This window comes from Cupressus sempervirens, chromosome 10, assembly GCF_028749045.1.
Source record: "Cupressus sempervirens isolate cs-2001-9-10 chromosome 10, ASM2874904v1, whole genome shotgun sequence".
NCBI lineage: Eukaryota > Viridiplantae > Streptophyta > Pinopsida > Cupressales > Cupressaceae > Cupressus > Cupressus sempervirens.
The window spans coordinates 415,597,888-415,624,255 of record NC_143127.1 but is presented as its reverse complement, the minus strand read 5'-3'; the positions used below and the strand labels follow the sequence as shown (position 1 = coordinate 415,624,255).

At 36.3% G+C, this 26,368-nt stretch overlaps 1 protein-coding gene and 1 pseudogene across 1 annotated transcript; both read left to right on the top strand.

Moving 5' to 3' along the window:
* The first annotated feature begins 5,787 nt into the window (after positions 1-5,787).
* On the top strand, positions 5,788-6,153 carry LOC149534473 (receptor-like protein kinase 5). The gene has a single exon (XM_089806029.1). It carries the CDS (start codon positions 5,788-5,790, stop codon positions 6,151-6,153), a length of 366 nt encoding a protein of 121 aa, XP_089662155.1.
* Positions 6,154-6,275: 122 nt separating this feature from the next.
* On the top strand, positions 6,276-26,099 carry LOC149534472 (auxin response factor 6-like; annotated as a pseudogene).
* The last annotated feature ends 269 nt before the right edge of the window (positions 26,100-26,368 follow it).

The window sequence follows — 26,368 nt, the reverse complement described above, 5'->3', positions numbered from 1 at the left end:
GCGAAACTGCAGTCTTGTGGGCGGAGTGCCAAGTTTCCTGGGCAATTTAACACAGCTGGAAGTGTTGGATCTGTCGCAGAATCATCTCTCGGGTGCTATTCCTGCCACTTTGATGGCTCTCGAGAATTTGAAATTCTTGTATCTATTCGCCAACAATTTGCTTTCCGGCGGAATTCCACCGGAGTTGGGAGATCTGAAACTCAATGTTTTCAATGTCTCCAACAATGACTTGTCTGGACGCATTCCTGAAGCTCTAGACAGTTCGGCTTACAAGAAGAGCATTCTGGGAAACCAGAAGCTTTGCGGCGGTCAGAATTTGATGCTACCGCTGTGCTCCTCTCCTCATAAGTTGTCAGTACGTCAGAGTCTAGCTATCATTCTGGTTTCACTTTTACTTATAGTGGCCGTGTTATGCTGCACCGTTTGTCTGTGTTGCTTCTTGTTTTTCAGGAAACCAAGCAGCGGGCCGTCGTGGAAATTGACTCCGTTCCACTCGGCAGATGTGGACGAGATATACATCCTCAACAACTTGAAAGAGGATTACGTGATTGGATCTGGAGGCGCAGGAAAAGTTTACAAGATCACTTTTCCCAACGGGCAAGTGGTAGCCGTTAAGAAAATCCAGAACGCGAGCAGATCAACAGGAAGTCTGAAGACAAAAGGCGAGGTCGAAGAAATTACAAGAGCAGAAGTAGAGGTGGACACGTTGGTGAAGGCAAAGAGAAAGACAAATACACAGAAATAACACTGATTTTATTGCCTTATTGCCTTACACAAATGCATTACATAAGGTCTCTACTTATAGAGGGTATGAGAACTCTCTACACACAACACATTTTACACATGTTACACTATATTAAATATAATATTACATATATTAAAAACATGGGCGGCTGGAATGGCAGAGTGTCTGCTATGTAATTTATTATGGGCAATGGATAGACGGCTGAGTTGTGGGCTGGAGTGTTGATTGTGGATGACTGAGTTGGGTTGGTTGTCTGCTTTTAATGACCAAAATTACTAACTACCGCCAACACTCCCCCTTAATTTTTGTCATTAACAAATTTTGCATCAGTAATACCCAATTTCTCTCGCAGATATTCAAAGTTAAATATATCTGCCAATTGATCTTCAGATTTGCAGAACTCAAGGTAGATTTCTCCATTGTTGACCAATTCTCTGATGAAGTGGTACCTTGTATCAATATGTTTGCTCCTCTTATAAAATACATGATTTTTAGATAATGCTATTGCTGATTGTTATCACAAAAAATTGGTGTTGGTTCCTCTTGATGATGGTGAAGATCAAGCAAAATTCGACGCATCCATACTGCTTGACATGTTGTGGAAGTGGCAGCTACATATTCTGCTTCAGCTGATGGGATTGTCACTATAGGTTGCTTCTTTGATGCCCATGATACAGCTCCTGATCCAAGGTGAAAGATATATCCAGAAGTGCTCTTCCTGTCATCAATGCTACCTGCAAAATCACTGTCAGTATAACCAATCAAACCAAAATTGTTAGCTTCAAAATATAGGATTCCATATCCCATTGTTCCTGCAATATATCTCAATATTCTTTTTCCAACTTGCCAATGAGAATTTTGTGGTGATTCCATGAACCTTGAGATTAAACTGACACTATACATGATGTTTGGCCTTGTAGCTGTCATATACATTAAACTTCCAACAAGTCTTTTAAACATAGTTGGATCAACATTTGAACCCTTTTCTTCCTTGCTAAGTTTTGTTCCTGTTGCAACTAGAGTTGACACTGGATTGCAATTCATCATTTTAAATCTCTTTAAAACATCCTTTATATACTTGGATTGACAAATGAAGATACCTTTGTCGTATTGAATAACTTCAATACCTAAGAAATATTTCATCAACCCCAAATCTGTCATTTCAAATTCTTTCATCATTTCTGACTTGAACATGTCTACTAATAGATTTTTAGTGAATATCAAGTCATCAACATACAAGCATACAATCAAAATCTAACCTTCCTTATTATTCTTAACATATAACGTGGGCCCATTGTTACTTCTATTGAATTGATTACTTATCATGTATGAATCAATCCTCTTATACCAAGCCCTAGGAGCATGTTTCAAACCATAAAGTGCCTTGTTTAGTTTATATACCTTGTTTTCATACCCACTAACCTCATAACCAGGTGGTTGTTTAATATATACCTCTTCATCAAGAAAACCATTCAAAAAAGCTGATTTTACATCCATTTGATACACTTTCCAATCATTTTGTGCTGCTATTGCTAAAATAGTTCGAACTGTGTCAAGTCGAGCAACTGGAGCAAATGTTTCATTATAATCAACTCCATATTGTTGTGAAAAACCTTTAGCAACTAGTCTTGCCTCGTGCTTAACAATTTCACATTTTTCATCAAATTTAGTTTTGTAAACCCATTTGACTCCTATACATTCTTTTCCTTTAGGTAAATCCATTAATTCCCATGTGTTATTTCTTTCAATAGAGTCAATTTCTTCATCGATTGCCTTGATCCATTTATCTTCTTTAATTGCTTCATCAAAATACAATGGATCACAAGAAAATAAAGCAAAATTTGGGTAAATATCTACATTCTCTTCTTCTTGATCATATATTTCTTTTAAGCTTCTTATCTTCTTACGTTTGTAACCTGGTGTTGAGAATGTTGAATCAGATTTATCACTTACATTTGAACTTGGAGGTGAGGCACCTTGCACAAAGTTCCTTGGTGGAGTGTTGGGTGTTGATTGAGTCCCATGTTCTTTTAATTCATCATCACCTTGTAATATTGGTGCTCCTCTTGTAACTTGTTTGTTATCATTTTCATGCCATGAATCTTCTTCTTCAAATTTAACATCCCTTCTAATGATCAATTTCTTTGAAACGGGATTATACAATCTATAAGCCTTTGATTCTTCACTATAGCCAATAAAGATGCATTTTTCACTTTTATCATCCAATTTCTTTCTCAATTCAGATGGAACTAATGAATAAGCAACACAACCAAAAACTCTAAAATGGGATACTGTATGTTTCTTACCATTCCATGCTTCTTGTGGAATTGTGTTCTTAACACTCTTTGTAGGACTCCTGTTCAAAATGTATACAACACATGCTACTGCTTCTACCCAAAACTCATTAGATATATTTTTGGCCTTCAACATACTCCTTGCCATTTCCATTATGGTTCTATTCTTCCTTTCTGCTACATCATTTTGTTGTGGTGTGTACCTTGTGGTAAACTGCTTCTTAGTTACATGAAAGCTGCAAAATTCTAGAAAATCATTAGAACTGAATTCACCACCTCTATCAGATCGCAATACCTTGATGTAGTGACCACTTTGTTTTTCAACCAAATTTTTGAAATCCTTGAACTTTTCAAAAGCTTCACTTTTTTGTTTGAGAAAGTATATCCAAATCTTCCTACTAAAATCATCAATAAATGTTAGGAAATATATACTTCCTCCTAAAGATAGAGTTTGCATAGGTCCACATATATCAGTGTGAACTAATTCCAATGGTGCTCTTGCTCTATATGAACCTCCTAATGGGAAGCTTTCTCTATGTTGTTTTGCCAAAATACAACTTTCACATGAACTTGGTGGTTTCAATATTTGAGGCAATCCTTTCACCATATTCTTCTTTTGTAATAAGCTTAAAGCATCAAAATGAAGATGACCATACTTCAAATGCCATAGCCATGACTGATCTGAGTATACTTTCTTGAAACTAACTTCTTTTCCTCCTTGAATGCAATGAATTTGAAGGGGGAACATTCGATTTTGTGTCATGTTGACCCTTGCAATTAACTTGCCACTAGGATTTCTATCCAAGATTGTGCAAACATCATTATCAAAAGAAACTTTGTAACCCTTTTGTACTAGTTGACCAACACTCATGAGATTGTGTTTTAATCCAGGCACAAAATACACATTAGGAATATATCTTTTTCCTCCATTTTTCGTCAAGACATTTATAACACCTTTTCCCATTACAGAGACTTTACTATCATTTCCTAGCTTTATTTCAGATTTTACAGAATCATCCAAGCTAGCAAACAAATCTTTATTTCCAGTCATATGGTTACTACATCCACTATCTAGGAGCCATATATCACTAGAGCTTTCTTGAGCAACATTACAAGTTATAAATAAACTTCCTGAATTGTTATCAGATACATCTGAGTAATTAGCACCATTCTTTTCAATATCCTCTTGTTTCTTTCTACATTCACTTGCAATATGACCAAATCTCTTACAATAATGACACTGAATTCGAGATTTATCAAACCTTGATGATGGGTGTTAGAATGAACTTCTGCCACATCCTCTATTAGAACTCTGAATGGATTGATTTGTTCTCTCTTCTTGATTTGGACTTCCACATCCATCTATGCTTCTACCTCTTCCTCTTCCTCTGTAGTTTGATCTTCCTCTTCCTCTGCCAAAAGATACCTGCGATTTAAATGCATTCTCCAAAGAAGAATTGTTATTTCTGTTCACTCTTGATTCATGAGATAAAAGTGAGCCCATCAATTCATCAATAGATAGTATTATCAAATCTTTAGATTCTTCAATGGCAACAACAATGGCATCAAATTTTCTAGGCAAACAACGAAGTATCTTTTTAACAACTTTTTGATCTGTCAAATCATCACCATATGATCTAATTTGATTAACCACATTCATTACTTGATTTAGAAATTGATCTACTGAGTCTGAATCTTTCATACACAAATTTTCAAAATCACGCCTTAAAGTTTGCAATTTAGCAATCTTAACTTTTGATGTCTCTTGATATGCTGTTTCTAAAATATCCCATGCAATTTTAGACTTTTTAGGAGCACAAACCTTAGGAAAAATTGATTCATCTAAAGATTGTTGAATTAGAAACAACGCTTTAGCATCCTTTTTCCTGTTATCTTGTAATTTATCCTTTTCATCTTGTGTTAATGTAGACTCATCTTGTGGTTCAATAAAACCCTTTTCAATAAGATCCCATATGCCTTGAGAACAAAATAGTGTCTTCATTTTTATAGCCCAAAATTCATAATTTTTACCAGAAAATATTAGAATTTGTGGTTGAGCTATACTACTTCTTGAAGCCATATTAATACACAGTTACAACTGCACCTTACAATTTTAAACTTTGCTTTACAAAGAAAATCCACCAAACAAGTCTAAGCCAATGACATATAGCTTAAACAAACAACATTATAATGCTTATTTTTCCCTTTTAACATTTTTTTTTTTATCATTAGGCTTCACTCCAAAAAAATCAGCTCATACCTTCTTCAAACATTAAACTGGGATATTTTCTTCTCTCAATCTTGGCAGCCAGTAGTCTCCAACTTTAGAAGCTGATAATTATCTGCAATCAAGAAAACATTATAAGCTTCATTCACTGCTACAGCAGTTATACATATCAACACATAATTCTTTTCTTCCTAAGCCCAGCTCTTCATGCTCTGATACCAATTTGAAGGCAAAGAGAAAGACAAATACACAGAAATAGCACAGATTTTATTGCCTTACTGCCTTACACAAATGCATTACATAAGGCCTCTATTTATAGAGGGTATGAGAACTCTCTACACACAACACATTTTACACATGTTACACTATATTAAATATAATATTACATATATTAAAAACATGGACGGCTGGAACGGCAGAGTGTCTGCTATGTAATTTATTATGGGCGGTAGATAGATGGCTGAGTTGTGGGCTGGAGTGTTGATTGTGGACGGCTGAGTTGGGTTGGTTGTCTGCTTTTAATGACCAAAATTACTAACTACCGCCAACAGTTGGGGCTCATCCGGCACAACAACATCTTGAAGCTTCTCTGTTGCATATCAAGTGAAGAGTCAGAATACAAGCTATTGGTATACGAGTACATGCCCAACGGCAGCTTGTTCGACCGTCTGCACTGTGTTGCTGAAGGAGGAACTCCGCTGGAATGGCCCATACGTTTTCGGATCGCTCTTGATGCGGCTCGTGGGTTGAGTTATTTGCATCACAGTTCTTTTCCTGCAGTACTGCACAGGGATGTGAAGTCCAGCAACATCCTTCTTGACGGCAACTTTGGAGCTAAAATTGCAGATTTTTGGCGCATCGAGGGTGCTTCCTATGCTGGGAAATGAGTATACGGTATCTAGTTATGTAGGGTCACACGGATACATAGCCCCTGGTACGAACATCAAATTCTCATGAATTATTTTTCCTAAACATAAGAGTTTTTTTCCTAATATTTTTGACAATCAAAATGTTGCATGTAAAATATGAGGAGAGGCTGAAGGTGAATGAGAAGAGCGACGTGTACAGCTTCGGCATGGTGTTGTTAGAGCTGGTGACGGGGATGAAAGCGATAGTTGAAGCGGAGTCGGGAGAGGGAATGGACATTGTGCGGTGGATATACAAGACAATATTGACAGATGGAAGAGGGAAGGAAGTGTTGGATGAAGGTGCAGTGGAAGACAGTTGCGTGGAACAAATGATGCGCGTCTTGCGTGTGGGTTTGATGTGCACGAACAGAGACCCAAATCGTCGGCCTTGTATGAGACAAGTGGTGATGTTAGAGAAATATTGTGGGGAGACGAGTGTTGAAGTAGAAACTCAACATGAGCAAAAAGTTTCAAGTGAGCCCTTCAAGAGCAAGAACGAAATTGTTGACTTCTTAGATTAGCAGACTGAAGTGGTGACGACATCGATATCCCATCATGGAAGTTGTCGATATGCCCATCTTCTTTGAATGGTTATATTTTATATTTTAGCCAACATATAAGGTAGTCTTGGGGTTCGTACGGTCTAAAGTCCTTGAAAAGTGAATGAGCTCTTTGGGTTTGAATGGGTCTGGGTTAGAATTTATAAGTTTTTGTTTCTGACTTGTTATTGTGTAACGTTTGTGTTTCTCAATGAATACTTTAATTTTCTCATTTCATGCGGACTTAAGTCACATGATTATTTTTGTCTAAATGTGAATCAAATGTACGATTGTTTAGTTTTGAGTTTTAATTGCAAAAAGAGGGGTAAAAATTTATTAAGATAGAAAGGAATACAACAAGGAGAGCTCAACAAGGAGCTCGATCCTGAGCAACAAGATCATCAAATTCTTGCACCATCTCAAAAGACAGTTGCCTCCTATCCCTAATATTCCAACCCAGATCATGACTAGAAGCCCATTTGGCTAAACAATCAGTAGTTCTATTCCATTCATGAGGAATATACGTGAACCTAATGAACTAAAAAGAGGAAGAGAAGAAAATTATCTGCTTAACAATAGTGGCCAGCTGCCAACTAACATCCTCAAGCTCTTGCGAAGAAAGCATGTTCACCACCACCTGGGAATCAGACTCACAGATAATCTTACTCCATCCCCGCAAGCAACACTGTTCCACAGCATATAAAATAGCCTGAGCTTCCATGAGATTGTTAGTATAATCACCCTTATGAACTGAGAAGAAAAATTTAACATCCGCAGCACTACAACGAGCCACTCCGCCAATACCAGCAGGACCAGGATTCCCACGGGAAGAACCATCAGTGTTAATTTTTAGAACTCCACAGGGAGGAGGAGTCCAGTGCCCATCCCAGTTAACCCGACCCTTCCTCTGATGGTGAAGCTGCCTGGACATAGAAGGAAACCTATGAGCCGTAACCCCATCCCGAAGATGAAAATTGAGGCGATTACAGATAGCAAGATCAACCGGATCCATACCCCCATCAAGCTCACACTTCATAAGAATAGTTTCCTGAAGGGAATGTGATATTTTCCACCAAAGATGCAAAACACCAAGCCGAACATTTTGGAATATGCGACGATTCCTCTCCAACCAGATATGCCAAAGCATGAAAGATGGGCCAGCAATCCAAGCAACATGGAGAGAAGAAGACTTGGAGGGAGCACTACCCAAGCGGGCCCAAAACTCAGGCAAAGAGAAAGCATGCCGACAAGAGCAACCCCAAGCGCTCCACCAAAGGTGCCATATCTAAGTAGAATAGGAGCAATGGAAGAACAGATGGGAGACAGACTCCTCTCCATTACCACACAAAACACAATAAGAGGGGCCTTGAAATCCACGTTTACAAAGATTATCCCAGGTAAGACAATGGTTGTGAGCCACTAGCCACATGAAAAAATTGCACTTGGACCAAGAAACTTTATTCCAAACTTGCTTCTATCAAGGGACCTCAGCATCCCCAAATAATTGTCTAGTTATCTCCTGATACCCAGAAGAGACATGATATTTACCAGACAACGTACCGCCCCAAGCCAAAACATCTGGACCAAGCAAAGAAGAACACTCTCTAGAGGCCAAAATTTTAGAAAGCTCCTGACGATCCATGTCTATACCTCCAGGAGGCCAATCAGAAGAATGCTTCCATCTGTAACCAACAACAGGTCCCAATTGATAAGGAGTCTTGTAATGAGCCACTTTATCCCATCCAGCAGCAAGAAAAGAGTCACAAAGAGGCTGAAGATGAGGGTATATGGATAAAATGGAAGGGAATCCATCCCAAGCATCAGACCAAAACAAAGCCTGAGAACCTCCTTTACATATCTAGAACAGACCCCTCTTCACCTGCATCACACCTGTCTTCAAAGTATGCCAAACCATTGAGCCACGACCTTCAAGAGGAAGTGCAGAAACAAAGCAAGGATCAGTACCATGAAAATATTTGACTAATAATATGAGCCCAAAGTTGATGTTGTCCAGAGCACCATCGCCAATAAAGTTTAGCAGCCAAAGCTTGACTACTCAATAGAGCAGATCGAAGACCAAGACCACCCTCCTGTTTAGGCCTACAAACAGTTGCCTAATTAACCAAGCTCCATTTAGTACTACGCAAATTAACACTCCAAAGGAATTGTCGAGAAAGAGCATCAAACTCCTTGAGAAAGTAAATAGGTGCAGCGTGAACCATGCTTCTATAAATAGGAAGAGCTTGGATAATAGCTTGAAGAAGAGTAACCTGGGCAGCAGTAGAAAGCCATCTATGAGTCCAATGATTTACCTTATCCTGAAGCTTGGTAATCAAATTTTGCCAGAAGAGACGTGGCTGCCTGGAAAAAGTAATAGGAATGCCAAGATAAGTCAAAGGAAGTGATCCTATCTGAAACCGTAGGATACCAACAATCCTATGCTGAATAGAATCAGGAGTGTTAAAAAAGTAAATGGAAGATTTGTGCTCATTAACTTTCTAGCCTGACGCTGCCATATAAATGTCCAAAGCATGTCGAAAGGCTTCAGCTTCCTTGATCCTAGCAAGACCGACAAGAGCAGAATCATCAACAAATTGAAGATGGGAAAGAGAAGGTAAGCCATTATCCCACCGCCAGCCTTGAATAGAATTCTGGGACACCTGATGCTTAATGAATCTGCCCAAGCCTTTAGCCATGATGATGAATAGATATGGGGAGAGAGGGTCACCCTGGCGGAGGCCTTTAGAAGCACCAAATAGTTGAGAAGGTTGACCATTAATAAGAACAGAAAAAGAGGCAGAAGTAACACAACTCATAATCCAACTCACCCAGTCAGAGCTAAATCCAAAAGAAAGAAGAATACTCCTTAGGAAGCTCCATTTAACTCTATCGTAGGCCTTAGCCATATCGAACTTAACAAACTTTTCTCTCCCTTGAAGTAGCCATAGAGTGAATAGCCTCAGTAGCAATAACCACCCCATCCAAAATTTGTCTGCCAGCAACAAAACCACCTTGTTCTTCTGAGATAATAATGGGAAGCCACCTTTTCAGTCTCTCAGCAATCAACTTAGTAATAACTTTGTAAACCACATTACATAAGGCAATTGGTCTAAAAAACTCCAATTGATTAGCACCCTCTCTCTTAGGAATAAGAGTCAAGAATGTAGAGTTCAAAGCTCGAAGCATCTGCTTGCTAGCATAGGATTCTTTAACCACCTCCAACAAATCATGATTAATGATGTCCCAAAATTCCTGAAAGAATTCAACTGGAAAGCCATCAGGACCAGGAGCCTTCCCCTTAGGCATGCCAAAGACCACCTCCTCCAGCTCTTCCAAAGAGATTGGATGCATGAGATAATCATTCATTTCCTGAGTGATAAGGGAAGGAATACAGGACAAAATAATATTATCTTCATTATCAGCAGGAGGAGAGTCCTCAGAGAAGAGGGTAGAGAAATATGAAATAGCCTCCTGGAACAAAGCTGGCAAGGAATTCAGTTGGATACCTTGAGAATTAACCAAAGAAGAGATTGTGATCTGATTCCGGCGAGATTGCACTGTTTTATGGAAAAAGGCAGTGTTTCAATCACCTTCCTGGAGCCAATCAACTCTAGCCTTTTTCTTCCAAAAAATTTCCTCTCGAAGTTCCCATTCTTCTAGAGCTCTAGATGCAAGGGATTCAGCCTTGCCAAGATCCTCTGAGAAACCTCGATCTCTAATCTCCCTCGTGATCACATCAAGATCTTCTTGAGCAAGCCTCTTCATAAAGTGAAGGTTCCCAAAGCATTGCCTATTCCATATCTTGAGCTTCCTTTTAACATATTGAAGCCTTTTAGAAAATGAGAACATTGCAGTACCATATGCAGGAGCACCATCTTTCCACCAACAAAAAACAAAATCATGAAGAGAGGAGTCACAAAGCCACATCAACTGGAACTTAAAAGGAGGATGCTTCGGAACATAAGCCCCTATAGCAGAAAATTTGATTGGCCAATGATCTGAACCCCTCCAATCAAGGATTTCTGAAGAAATAGTAAGGGTTCCACTAACCCAAAAGCAAGAAACAAGAAATCTATCTAGACGTTTTGAGATAGCAGCAACACTAGTCTTGCGATTATTCTAGGTATAGAGACCATTAGAAGGCTTAACATCAGAGAGATGCAAAAGAGATATGTGTTGCCAAAGAAAAGCAAAAGAAGGCCCCAATCTAGCCAAACCACCATGCTTCTCCTCCAGACTTAAAACTGAATTGAAGTCCCCTGCTAACACCCAAGGATGATAAGAATGACAATTTCTAACATATTGAATATGTTCCCAAAGTTCCTCCTTTCCCACAAGATCAACAGGTGCATACACATTAGTAACCATGATTACCTCTCCTAAGTCTAGAGCAGAAGCTACCATAGAGAGAGCTGAGTGAGAAGACATCCAGCCAAGAGGAGAATTTTTTTGAGGATCCCAAAATATAGCTAAACCACTAGCACTGCCTATTGCCCCAACACACTGGCATTGGCCACGAGACCATATACTAGAGGCATGTTGGACCATAGACTCCACAGAGAGATTAGTCTCTTGGATTCAAAAAACATCAGGACTATGATCAACCACCAAGTTATGAATAGCCTTTTGTCTAGGGATGCTATTCAACCCCCTTACATTCCATGAGAGAATAATCATCATTGGGTAGAATTAGGGAAATGAGAATCCAAAGGTTTCACTAAACTAGACTCAATCAATATATCTCCTATGAGTTTAATCTTCTCTTGGTCTGTTTTGCCCCCACTCCTTAGAGGGGGAGTAAAAGAAGCCCGCTTAAAGGGTTGAGGCATCAACCCCAAGGGGAGAGGAGATCCCTTGCCCTTACCTGATGGCAGCACATCCTTAACCAAGTCAGCCAAAACAACATCATTATCCTCCAACACTGTAGGAGTCACCAGAGCCTCTGTCACAGGAGCTACAGGGACCTCACAGTTTTGATATACTACAACTTGAGATGCCCCACAAGCATCATTAGGAACAGATCTCTCATCTGGACAAACTGGATCAGAAGAGATAGGAGGAGGAATACCCTCCTCTAAAACCATACTATCTAGCACCTCAAAGCGGTTAAAACCTGAATTAGATAATCTTTCTTTCAAAGGCCTCTTTTGACCACGTCCCTTAGCTCAAGGGTGAACAGGGGTAAATCCATCCTTATCCTGCATTTGAGCCTTACCCTTACCTGTAGCATCTTGTGGATTCATCCCCTTAGTAGTATTAGCCATTTGAGATTGTCCTTTCCCTGTAGTATCTGCCAAACCACCAGCATTGCCAGCTGTAGAACCATCCACTCCTTTGAAACTCGAGTTACGGGGGCACTGACGCTGTAAATGACCATACTCATGACAAATCCAGCAACGGAAAGGGAGGGATTCATAATCTAACTGCTGCACCCAAGAAGAATCCCCTAGAAAAATTTCCAAAGAATCTGGTAATGGGTTATTCAAATTAATTTCAACACAAATTCTAGCATAAGAAATAACCTTTTTATCGAGGGATTGATGTGTGACTGCAGCCGGCTTCCCCAACAAAGAAACAATTTGTCAAAGGATGTCTTCACGCCAAAATTCCAAGGGAAGACGAGGCAAGTGAACCCAAACTAGCACTGTTGAAGGGAGATCCTCAACAGAATTAAAACCTGAATGCCAAGGTTTGACAAATAACCCCACATGGTTGTAGAAATAAGGGCCTCCTTCAAAAACACGATCACGATCAGAGATGCAAGAGAATACAACAAAAAAATAACTATTCCCTGCCAACATAATCTCCATATCGCCTTCCACCTGCCATGAGCGGCGGATCCATGCCTCAAGAGCAGATAGGGAAATCCGGATTCCAAAAAATTTGCATATCAAAGCATGCTTGGTCCAATAATCAATGTCCTCCATTACAACCGTTGGAGGAATAACCAAAACAGGGCGATCATGGCTACGCGGAAAACAACCATTAACATTTTTCAGCTTGGAGCTCTCCCCTGAATAAAACGATTCAGATCGCATTGCATGCATAGTTGGAGAAGAACCATCTGTTCTCACCAACGCAGAAGAAATCCCAGGCCCTACCATGCAAACAAGAAAACCCCAATCCAAAATTGACTGCAAAAGATTTCCAAAAATATAAGTTCATATGGTGGATCTGCTTTTTACATTGTTTGTACCCACCTTTCATCTTTTGAGTTTTAATTGACTAAAGTATATATAAATGTTAATTTATCATCTAATATTTATATGTACTTTGGTTTTAATTTGAGAAAATAACTTCATTTTCTTTTTACAAAAGTTTTTAAAGTCAAAGATAAAAAGAAAGAAATAACTTCATTGTCTTTTTAACAAAAGTTTTTAAAGTAAAAAGCTAAAAGAAAGAAATAAAAGCATGTAAATGTGAAAATGGCACAAATTAGGATATGTGAATAACTTTATTGGGGGTATGGACATCTTACTAGCATTAGAGCTATGTTTCATAGAACTAAAATGATAACCTTGTTAAGGCTAAGGATGCCTGAGTCAAACCAAGGCTCTATTTGATCAACTTTAGAATAAAGTCCCACCTACATAGCTTAATGAATGAAAAGGAATTTTCTAATTATCTTTTAAAAAAGAAAGATTAATACATCATTAATACAAGAGCTTTCCTAACCCTTAGCTCTATGTTTTATCTATTCTCCTACATTGTATAATAATGATGGAGTTCATTTCTTTTGTTCCAAGAAGATGTTGATGTGCTAAATTTGTTTGCAAGTGGTTCCCCAATGCATCATCGATGAACCTATATCTCACCATTGATACTCAATCTAAGATAGCTGAAGTGTGTCACTAATACCTCTATGCTCAATGGATATAAGCACCCACTAAAAAACTAGAGTTTTTGAGTTGAGCTTTGCACGCCTGATACATGTCTATCAAAGCGGAAGTCCTAGTAACCCTGCTTCAAACACCCCACTCTCAGCGAGTGATGGTGTGGCACATGTTCAAGTACATATAGTCCAACCTTTCTCACCACAATAATGGGACTCGTTGATGGGATATTTGAAAGATAAAGTGAGACATTAGAATTGTGTTCTACTTCTTTGGAAATACATCTAAATTTATTAGAGTTTAATTATTTTTGTTCAAAGAGACTTCTAATGGATTAAACAATTGGTCTGGTAATTCCTATTTTTGAAAAAAAAGGGACATCAACAATCCATCTAACTTTCACACTATTCTAGTCAACTCCCTCTTTGGTAAAAATTCTGGGAGCATGGTGGATTGTAGAATCAACAATTGAGTAGAACGTGAAGGAAAAAAGGTAATGGTAATCCATAAAGCATGTAAGTCATAAAGCATGCATATCTTATCTCTATTAACCACTTTTGTGAGGGTAATACCAAGTGCCAACATTGAGTGTGTGTTTTTGTGTTGCACTAAGGTTTGCAAGTAAAGAACAGCTTGGGAAAACATGTGCTCTACACATTGTTAAAAATATTTTTGAAATCCTTTTCTTCCCTGGATTATTTGGGAAAGTATGATAGGTTAATTCCTATAACATGAATAATCATATTCAGAAGATATCCAAGATCAAATTTGAAACCTAACTAATAAATTATTTAGTATCTTATAATGACACATTCTATTATTAGGCAATAACAACCAACTACAGAAAATTCCTTTGCATAGGAGAAATCACTTAAGCACAACATCGACATTTTTCGTAGTTAAAAATACTATATTATTTTGCAAAATAAAAATATAAGGGAAGAGTTAAAATCTAAAATTTTATGTTAAATATTTTTAAATAACTTTGACTTTTGATTGCAGAGATCCTTTATCACTTCTTCAAAGTTCAAATAGTATTATAATATGATAATGAAAGATTTGATATGAACCATGCCATCTTTCTCATATTGTGTAGCAACAAGATCGTAAGAGAATGTATCCAAAAACACAAAGAGAAACTAACCTCCTCATCCTCTACAAGAGTCTTTAGTATGACATCAATCTCAAAACTAAATATTTCACAAGTAATGAATGAAAACCTACAAATGAACAACAACAAAATTACTTAAATAAAGATAATATATATTAAAATTAATATATTTTCTGTCAAGTAAGTAAAGGGCACTAAGTATACTTCATGGAAGGAGAAAAACACAATACAATAGAGGATATTCCAATTTACTTAAATGTTCATCTACTATCTGCTTCTTCTAGTGGCTCTTCTACAACATAGTTGTCTACTATCTACTTCTTTTGTTAGCTCTTCTACAAAATTTCTTCTAATTATGATGAAATCAAAGCTGCCTTTATGGAGGCAGGTGCAATTAAATCTCAACTAAACATCTGGCTTACATTTCTCCAAATGGAGTACATGTATGATTTTTGATTCTACAAAACTTTTTCTTTTCATCAGAGATTTACTAGTTTGTTATGTCTTGTTTCTTTGTGCTTGTTCTGCATTCCTTCTATGTATGCTTTATGTGTGTGGTTTGGCACTATTTGATTGAGGTTGCCTTTATTTTATTGTTGTTGAAGTTTTCTTTCTTTTCTCTTTTGTGTTAACTTCACACCGATTTTTCACTCCTAATTTTTTAATGTTTTATCTCTTATTCTATACATGTGTTTAGTTTGAACTTTTACCAAAAGAGTTTACCTCATTTAATGCCATTTATATTTTATAAAGCTTTAGATCTTCTATGTTCTAGAAGAGTTGTCAATGGAAAATATTGTTCTAACTTATGATATAGAAGTAAGATAATTCTTTGTTAGTTTTAGATGGAGGTGGAGAATGTTGGAGTCACCTAGGTTAGCACAATCCTGTTAGCTATTTTGTTCCAAGATAGATATGTTAGTAGAGTTGGTGTTGTCATGCATGTGTCAACAGATGTGTCATTAATTTTTTTTGAGGTCTAAGAACAAAATTATTGATAGGTTCTGATCAATCATTGGCTAGCCTTATGTGTAATGGTAATGCAATAACACTTCATGTAGTTGTGGATTCAAAAGTAGTCGAAGGTTTGCCATCAATGCTTGGCTATAAGATTGAATGTATCATCACGTGATGCATTATTTGAAGAATTTTCTTTTGTGTGACCTTGTTTAGGTTGATCTTAAATAGCTCTTTAAAGTGTGACATTATGGTGGTTGCCACTGCTTGTAAATCTATTCTTTGTTTAGATGAGCCTATGCTAGATCAATCAAATGCAACTCCACTTGTCTAGTTCTCTTGACTAAGATTTCAAAATCCAATATTGCAATTGGCCATGGACAAAGTGGGAGCTTGAGCAACTTAACCCTGTGCCAGGTCAATTAGATGCAACACCACTTGTTCTAGTTCTTGACTGAGATGTCATAATTCAATAGGGCAAACAAATTGACCATGGCCAAAGTGGGAGCTTTATATGATTTAGCCAAGTATCCATCCTTAGGTCATTAGGATGTAGGAGAAGAGGCTACAATAGGGTTTAGGGTTCAAGGTACTATGATTTTGTAATGGTCACTATCATTCTACTTAAGCCTTAAAGCAATAAGTGCTATTGTCAAGTTCAGAAGGCATAATCACCTGTACAAAATTAATATGGTCAATGATCAATTGGAAGACATAATGTCCAATTTCTCATTGGAATCTGGCTACATGTTAACGTAGAACTTAGAAGACATTAAGTTGGTCTCTAAATTTCAAATTCATATAGGCATCAAATTTAATGAACTTTGACTACAAACCATCTTTGGGAAGGATCTCCAATAAATATATCTTAGAGCATTGGTACTGCAATGTAATGTCCCAAGGTGATGTATTAGCTTATTTTGCTAAATTTTTAGAAATAGAACATAAATGCTAACACATTTTGTCCTTTTGATCATTGAGATCCTAGTATGAGCAAGTTGAGAACATAGAGTAGCTAGGACGTGACTAGTAAACATTTTATTTCACTTACCCAGTTTGAGCAAGCTAAGAGTGCACGGTAGTTGGGGTGTGAACAAGAAGTAATTTATTTTGGTTATTGGTATTAAGTTGCATAGTATATAGGTTAATCTAGAGAGTCAGAGACAAGTGGCAGTGCACTAAAACATGTTGAAGTTATGATAATGTACAAAACAAATTGCAGTTGTGTCTCTCACATTTTTTAGAAAAAGTTTGTCCACACATGCTTAGAAGAGAAATAGTTCATCAATCAATGTGTAGTTTGTATGTTATCCGCATAGATATATGGGTAGGAAAAGGCAATGAATGAGAGAAATAAGAATGTTAAATAATTACTGAAGATCATATTGATGCAGTAAACAAAATGCAATGGCCTTTCACAATTTATACACTTGGTGAGTTTATATATCTTGATATACAAGTATAGACCAGAACATGATGCTCTTACGAAACTAGGCTATGGATACTAGGGGTTTACCCCACAGTAACAAAGAGCAAGCTATCATATATATATATATATATATATATATATATATATATATAAGTTAGTTAGTTAGTTAGTTAGATAGTTAGTTTCCAGCATCATGATGGATATATCTAGTTTCTTTCATCAAAGAGTGTATGTTTAATATAGCCATCAACAATATATAGGTATGAATTAGTGCAATAAAAGTGATGAATAAATATTGGAGAACATTATGATGTATGAAACAATTGTAGTCATCTCTCATCAAATAATTTCCCTTGTCTAAGTGTGCAGGAATGCACACTGCACACACATGATGACATAATTTTGCGAGAGATGACTGCAGTTTGTTTTGTGCATCATCACAATCTTTAATGTTCAATAAATTTTTTATTACACTCACAAATGTCTTCATGCTTGTTTATTTTTGATAACTACATTCTTATAACCAACCATTGTTTGGTAAACTGCTACATTTTTTAAAGTATATTTAGGCAATAGGCACAGACTTTCTTGATGGAAGACTTTGCACATTACAACATTCTCATGTATTGATGAAACTTATTTTCCTTAGGCACATGTTGTAGGTTACATTGGTTATTAGTTTTATGTCTTATACATGTTTATGCATAATTGTAGGTAGTTTACATTATATATTTCATAATAAGTTATCAATTGTTGATAGTCTACACATCTTATAAACCACTCATTGTTTGAGCCATTTCTCTTGTTGAAGCATTCTAAGGAAATAACGATAGACTTTCTTAAGGTAAGACTTTGTATATTATAAAATTTTCTTTTGATCTTTTAAATTTGAGCCTAAGGATTGATGAATTTTCTCTTCTTAGGTACATCAGGTAGGTTTAATTGACTATTCTATTTATATGCACTTTTAAGGTGGTTTTGTGATACTTTATTTTAATGTACAATCATTGATAGTATGAACATGTATGTGTATATTATCAAATATTGGAAGCACCATGCAAAAAAGATCATATAAATGTCCTAAAAATGTGCATATAAAGATGCATGAGAATATCAATTATTGATCAAATAGAAGCAAGATGTCAAGAAAATTGTTATTTTAAGGACAACATTTTTAGGTAAACTTCAACAACATAACAGGCATCTATAAAAGAAAAGTGAGGTTTTCAAGTCACTAATAAGAGAGATTCAAGACATTGACTGCAATATTAGGAAGTATTGATGACATCATTCTTATAGTGACAATGAACACTAAAATAGAAAAGTGTATTTGAACCCTGATTGAATATGTATTTTTCCTCTATTGCAATTATTGTAATGGTATAACGAATATGTCCACTTAGTGAAGAATATGAGCTGTGAACTGTTATAACATATGACAGGCACTAGATATGTTGTCAAGATGAAGATGAAATCATTTCATTCTTCATATTTAAACAAGTAACTTTTTTGTAAGCTATTGTATGTGATGTTTTATGTTTCCTTTTCCAAATTTTTTTGGTAGTTAACAGTAAGAAATGTAGAAAAAAAATTCATTATTGGGAATACTTTAATAAAGGAGGTTTCTAACAAGTGCAAGTATTAAGCAAGATGATGTTAGCATGAATACACCTTTTATGTGGATGTGGGGAGATAATGGGGAGAGTGCACTCTTTAGGCATTAAATTTCCTGGGAATGAGTGTGAATCCTTAGATGCAATAGAGATTTGATTCTTCTGTACTGGGGTGCAATCAGATGTTTACCAAGCAATGGATGTTGCAATACTTTAGGAAATGAGAAGTGTTGATCCCTCAAAATAGTTTTTGTAGTTTCAATAGTAGCAACAACTATCTTAGTAGTTTTAGTGTAGAGAAAGCCCCTAAATACCAAGATAGGTTTTTCAACATCAACTAGCACAACAACAACATATCCTTCAGTAGTAGGCTCATAATTTACAAGAACAAATACGTCAAAGCCATCTTTTGCAGTAGCAGTTATAGAAAAGCTCATCTCCACAACAAATTTTGTAGCACAAGATGCAACATTCTTTTAACAATCAACAATAATCTTTCTCTAAGAAAAAATAGTGCTAGCAGTCTTTTCAAATTCCAAATGTTGGTGGTGCTTTGCAACAACTTTTGTCATCTCAACCGTAGTCACTGCTTAGTTTTCCTTCATCCATGTGTTCACCATCAATATTTATAGATGCTAATGAAAATTTCTCTTCATTTGTTACAACTTAAAGCATGTCTCCTCTTCAAAATATATTGAGCTCTTTGATTGTAGAAGAAAGTTATCATTATTTGAATTTTCTTAGAACCACTTAGAACCAGCTTGTAGTGCAGTGGCCTACTAGAACTCTAACACCTAGTATTTCTAGAGAATGTTAGCTTTCTTCTATTTCATGGGTCCAAAAGAAGTTATCAAATAATTTGGCATCCTACCTTTTAGGTGGATAAGTTGAAGCTCCTCTTCCACCTAGAGGTCAATGTGTTACATCTCAAATTAAATCCTTAGGATAGTCACATATTCCCATACCTTTGTTAGGATTAAACCATAGATAGAAATAACAATTACATGCAGATATAATTGATAATAGAAAATAATAGATCACACAAAAAAGAAAACAAGACACCAAGATTTAATGTGGTTCACCTAATCCCTGGGCTACATCCACCAAATAGCAAGCCCAATATTATTACAATCCAGTGACTATAACCTGATTACAATCTGTAATCCCTTACAACTCAATACTGTTAGAGTAAATAATTAATTATTTATTCTATTTACTTAAGCTTACTTAGGTAAATGCATTTATTTAATATTTTGTATTTAATGCATGTAGTGGTTAGTTGATGACAACACGGGAGTTTGTTCCCTTCTAGCATGTTCCACCTTTTGTGGATATGTGTTGAGCTATCATCCTTATCTTTTACCACCTTCTAGCTTGTTCTACAAGCTTCCTTGAGTTCTTTATAAGTGACCTCTCTCTCATTGTATATCATCACATCATATCATCACTTCTCATTGTAAATACATTTTCTCTTGTGTTTGCATATGTGGTCTCTCATTTCCGTTTAGGGTTTTCCCTTTGCTCCATGCTCTTCCTCTTCTTGGCTTCTTTTTGATAGGTTCTAGCATGCAAGTAATCTTGGGCATCTTCAGAGTTGGTTTTCCTCAACTCCAACAAATACTGCCGCAAGAACCAATTTCACATCATAACTCTATAAAGAATCCCTAACCCTAAGCTCTTTTATACAAGTAATTTTACCGCTTTAGGCTTATAATTAATAATTACATGTCGGCCAAAAATCTTGATAAAATAGGGCCACTAATAATTACATGTACAATACTTTCCTAATCAATCACCACAAACTAACAATCTGCCACTTGGGGACTGATCAGGCTCCACAGTAAACAACAATCTCCCACTTGGAGACTGATCCTGTAGCTATGCCACTACTCCATGAGGCTCCCACTAGATCAAACCACCCTGGACTCTACTGTTCTTTTATTCATGTTCAGTATAGAAGACCAACCGAAGCTGAAGAGGAGTTTAGCTTCTCCCTTGTTACTACCTTTGTCAACATATCTGTTGGATTGTCATTTGTATGTATCTTTTGTAAGGAAACTCAGGTGCGATAACAACTTCCTACACTAATCTCTTAAGAGAAGTATGGTGCAAATCCTATTAAAATCTTTTACACTTACAGATTCAATATCATGTAAACAACAATATTTCAGCCAAGCAAGCATAAAGAAAATAGACAGAGAAAGAAACACATAACACAAAGATTTTTTGGTGGGGAAAAACCTTTCGGTAAAACAACCCCACCCCTCTAGAACCTACACAATGTATTATCTTCAACACAAGGTTACAATACACTTGCAATGCAAGTTCAATAGTGACAACAGAAGACTCCAGTAGTGAATCACAGTACCAACAATACACTTTCTCACATACCACCTCTTTGCAACCCTAAAAATGCTTATAACATGTGCCTCACTTTAGGGCTACTCCCAAAGGTAACCATATTAGGGTTTTACCATTCTCTGAGAAAATAGGAACCCTAAAAAAATTTATCAGTACTCAAATTTATTAGTTGCCACATGTCTTCACCTATCATTGAATCTTCCTAACATAGCTCTTACATGCCATAGGAATCTGTCATAACCGTTTTGGTGATGATCTCCTTATACACAATTCAAGATGTCGACACATCAACATTATTTGCAAGAAATACATGTTACAAAACAAATAATAAGAATAGGAATTATCCAAGGTTGAGACACCTTATTCCTAACATCTTTGCCAGCTTTAACTATCCATCCTCCAAAATTGATCGAATGAAATGGTACCACAACTGTATGTGTTTGGTCTTTGAATGTAGAGCTGAATTCTTTGCAAGATGAATGACACTTTGACTATCTGTAAACAAATAATTATCCTTCTAAGGATGTCCCAATTCTTCCAAGAAGAACTAAAGCCATATCATCTCCTTGGCTACCTCTATAGAAGCTACATACTCTGGCTCTGTAGTGGATAAAGCATTAACCTTCTGTAACCTAGAAACCTAGCTCACAGCTATCCCACCAATAGTAAAGACACAACCTATAGTACTTCACTTGGTATCAATATCCCTTGCCAAATCTAAGTCAACATAGCCCTGTAAATTAGTAGTAAAGCCCCCAAAGTGTAAACACTTATTAGATGTTCCTCTCAAATATTTGAGAATCCATTTGACTACATTCCAATGCTCAATTCTTAGATGACTCATATACCTGCTAACCACTCCCACTGCATGTGCAATATCTGGCCTAGTACATACCATAGCATAGATCAAACTTCCTATACCTAAAGCATAGGGTACCTTAGACATCTTATCCTCCTCTTCTTGTGTCTTTGTACACATCTCCTTAGTCAACTTCAAATGACCAGGTAAAGGTGTGCTGACAACTTTAGCATTCTCCATAGAGAAATGTTGCAACACCTTCTCCACATAATCAGCCTGAGATAGCTATTCTTCCTATCTCTACAAATCTTCATACCAAGGATTTGTTTTTCTACCCCCAAATCCTTCATAGAAAATGCATGTGCTAATTGGCTTTTCAGCCACTTAATGTGATCCATGTTAAACCCAACTACAAGCATATCATCAACATATAAACATAAAATAATGTAGCTATCATCATCCAACCTCTTAAAATAAACACAATGATCTAAATGACACCTATTGTATCCATGTTCATGCATAAAACTATTAAATTTTAGATACCATTGCCGAGGTGCTTGCTTCAAGCCATATAAACTTTTCTTCAATTTTCACACTAAGTTCTCCTTACCTTTGACCGCAAATCCCTGTGGGTGAGCCATATATATCTCTTCATCCAAATCACCATGAAGGAAGGTTGTTTTAACATCAAGCTGCTCTAAATGCAAATCTTCAATAGCCACAAGACTTAAAACGGTACAAATAGAAGTCATCTTAACAATAGGAGAAAATATCTCATCAAAATCAATGCCTTTTTCTGTGCAAATCCTTTCACAACTAACTTGGCTTTAAATCTTTTATTGCTTCCTTCCTCTTCTTTCAACCTGTAAACCCACTTATTCTATAAAGCTCTTTTATCGGCAGGTAACTTGCATAAATCCCATGTCTTATTCATCAACAAAGAGTCCATTTCATCTTTCATTGCAGACTCCCATTGAATCTTAGTATCCACCTGCACAGCTTCATCATAACATTCAGGTTCACTAGCATTAGTAAGTAAAATTGAATACAAAGAGGGAGAGAATCTTTCTAGAGGTCTAATTTTCCTTGTTGACCATCTAACATTCATCGGTGTGTGTGGTATTTTTTTTTTGTGGTTGTTGCACATCATGAGGAATGGCTGGAACATCATCTTTTAGAGTATCATCCAACACTACATAATCATCTTCTTTCTTCTCATGTTGCTACAACAGATCTTTGTACAACACTTTCTCATTGAATATGACATCCTTGCTTCTTAAAATTTTATGATTTTCAAAATCCCAAAGTCTATAACCAAATTCATTAATGCCATATCCAAAAAATACACATTTCTTTGACTTAGCTTCTAGCTTGGTTCTATTTTCAAAATCTATGTGAGCAAATGCTTCACAACCAAAGGTTTTGAGAAAAGAATAACTCACCTTCTTACTAGTCCATGCTTCCTCTAGAATACCATAGCCCAAAGGAGTAGAGGGACCTCTATTAATCAAATATATAGCCATATTGACACCCTTTTCCCACATGTGTAAGTGCAACCCAACATGCAACCTCATGCTCCTTGCGCGCTCCATTATAGTCCTGTTCATACGTTCAGCTACTCCATTTTCTTGTGGAGTCCTTAGAACAGTTTTCTAACTATGAATACCATTAGTGCAGAAATAATCTTCAAATTCATGACTGCAATACTCACCACCATTATTAGATCTGATACATTTTAATTTATTACCAGTCTCATTTTCAACCAAGCATTTCCATTTCTTAAAAGTTTGAAATACATGAGATTTTTATCTAAGGAAATAAACCCATACTTTTCTAGTTGCATTATCAATAAATGTAACATAATAATGAGAGCCACCAAGGGAAGATACCTGAGCTAGTCCCCATACATCTGTATGCACAAGCTCTAATTTCTCCTTTTTATTTTCCTTCCCAGTCTTCACAAAACTCACTCTTTTGTTTTCCATACACAACTTTCACAAAAATCCATATTAACACATTTCAGACTTGGTAAAACTTTCTTTGAATGAATTAATTTCATACCTTTCTCACTCATGTGTCCAAGTCTATTGTGCCACAACATTGTATCAGAATCTACAGCAACTATTTGTTCTCCCTGCTCAATTGCAGCAATTGTTCGTGAACATTCATTTTTCTCAAAAACAATTAAAGTAGAAGGAACAATATGACTTGTACAAAGATATAAGGTGCCTACTTTCACACCTTTTAATTGCTACTACAAGGGAACCTTTTGAAACCTTCCAATTTTTATCATTAAAAGTAACTACACAACCCTCATCACCAAGTTGCCCTGCTGAAATTAAATTCCTACTTAGCCTTGGAATATGTCTTACCTCATGTAGTAGCCAATGATTCCCATTCTACAACTTAATCTTAATTTTTCCCTTTCCAACAATCTGACAAGGTTCATTATCCCCCAAATAAACAAGCCCAAAATCCCCTTGGACATAATCAATAAAATAACTTCTATGAGGTGTAGCATGAAATGAAGCACCATAATCTAAAACCCATGAATCATCAACACTTTCTAAAGATAGAAGCAAAACATCGTCTTCATATTTGTTACTTACCACATTTGCCTCCTTGTCTCCATCTAGTTTATCTCCATTTTTCTTTCGATTCTTGCAATCTTTCTTTTTATGACCTGGTTTCCCACAGTACCAGCAGTCATTCAGTCCTCTCAATTGAGACCTCCTCCCTTTTGACGTTCCTCTTGATTTCCCATAATTTTTAGAATTATTTCCTCTTTTAGTCATTCTACCTCTACTTTGTGCATTCAAAGCACTACTTGATGTAGATCCACCTGAGGATTTCCTATGAGTTTCCTCAGTCAAAATAACATCAATCTCATCATCATATTTTAGGGTACTAGATCCAGGAACAGAATTACTCACAGCCATTACCAAGCTATTCCATCTTTCAGACAAAGAACACAAAATCAAGAGAGCCCTAATTTCTTCATCAAAATTGACACCCATAGAAGATAGCTAACTAGTAATGGTATTAAACTCATTTAAATGATTTGCAATAGATCCACCTTTTTTCTATTTTCATATTAAATAAACACTTCATGAGAAATACCTTATTTAAAGCAGAGGGCTTTTCATACAATTTCACTAGGGTTTGCATCAACTCTTTTGTCATAATTTTTTTTTTTCAAGGCGATGCCCCAAGCCCCAAAGAATTATGAAGTATGTACAGTACTTTCCTAATCAGTCACCACAAACTAACAACCTTCTATGTCATTGCCTCATTTTTTGTCAAGATACTTCCCTTCCAATTAGAATGGACTACATCCTATCTTAGAGTCATCTTTTGTTTGGCGTCAACATAGATTCATCATCTTTGATTGTTCCAAGCACATTGTCAAACTTAAGGACTGCAGTGACTATGCCATTTAATGTTTCTAATTTTTTCAATCCACCTACTTCTGCATCTAGTTCATATTTTCCACTGAATTCAAACATGGGTGTCTCTATTTTTTTGGATGAAAGTGGACTTTTGTCTTCTTTAGAGGATTTGGGACAAATGAATCCACCTACAAGAACCTTCATAAAGGTGCTTTCATGCTTTTGTCATTCCATATCTTATTTATCATAATGATTACTTTTATGTAACAAAATATAAGCAAGATATTGGTGTTTTGATAGGTATACAAACAAGGGTCAGTTGGGAGATCTTTGGATGTCACATGTTTTAGCAGATATCCAGAATTGCGAAGTGAACTATCCAACATGTTTGGCCTAGAAGTCTAGCTTGAGGACCCTTTAAGATCAGGCTAACAACTTGTGTTTGTCAATAAGGAGAATCATGCACTTCTCCTTGGAGATGATCCTAGGGAGTATGTTATGTTGACACCTGTTAAATGCTAAATCAAGATATAGTTGGTGAATTGAGTTGTGTTTTTCATCATTCTCAATCAGTCAATCCTAATAGTTTATTAATGTTGAAATTTAATTAGTTTTCATTTCCCAACTCTCAATTATCAATTTCTATTATATAATTTAATTAGTTAAACTCTAGTACTTTATTAATATATTAAAATTTGACATTGTATACAATGTTTGGTTCATTAAAATACTCACACCTTCAGAAGTATAGGAGATGAGTCAAGAAGGGTGGAGATACTAAGTTCAATTCCCACCCAATGATAGACAAGTAGTGGTTTTAAGGAATATGTAACCAGACAAGACTCCTATAATTTAGGTTCTAGGATAATGTCAACTGGATCTCTTGATTACTAAGTATTATGAAGTCATTGTGTAATATAATACATGATTTCATTTTGTCCCATTAGGCAAAATTATAACAATATAAGCATGTATTATATTATTGCATGCTAAGGATTTCTAGAGTATGGGTATTGATTACTGTATTATGAAGTCCTTTTATAAATGTCCTGAAGGGATGCTATAGTGTGTTCATTATTTGAAATAGCTTTTTGCACATAAAAACTTATATGCTTTCCCTAATGGCTTGGGCCAAATTGTACCCAATTTTCATAGTAGAACAA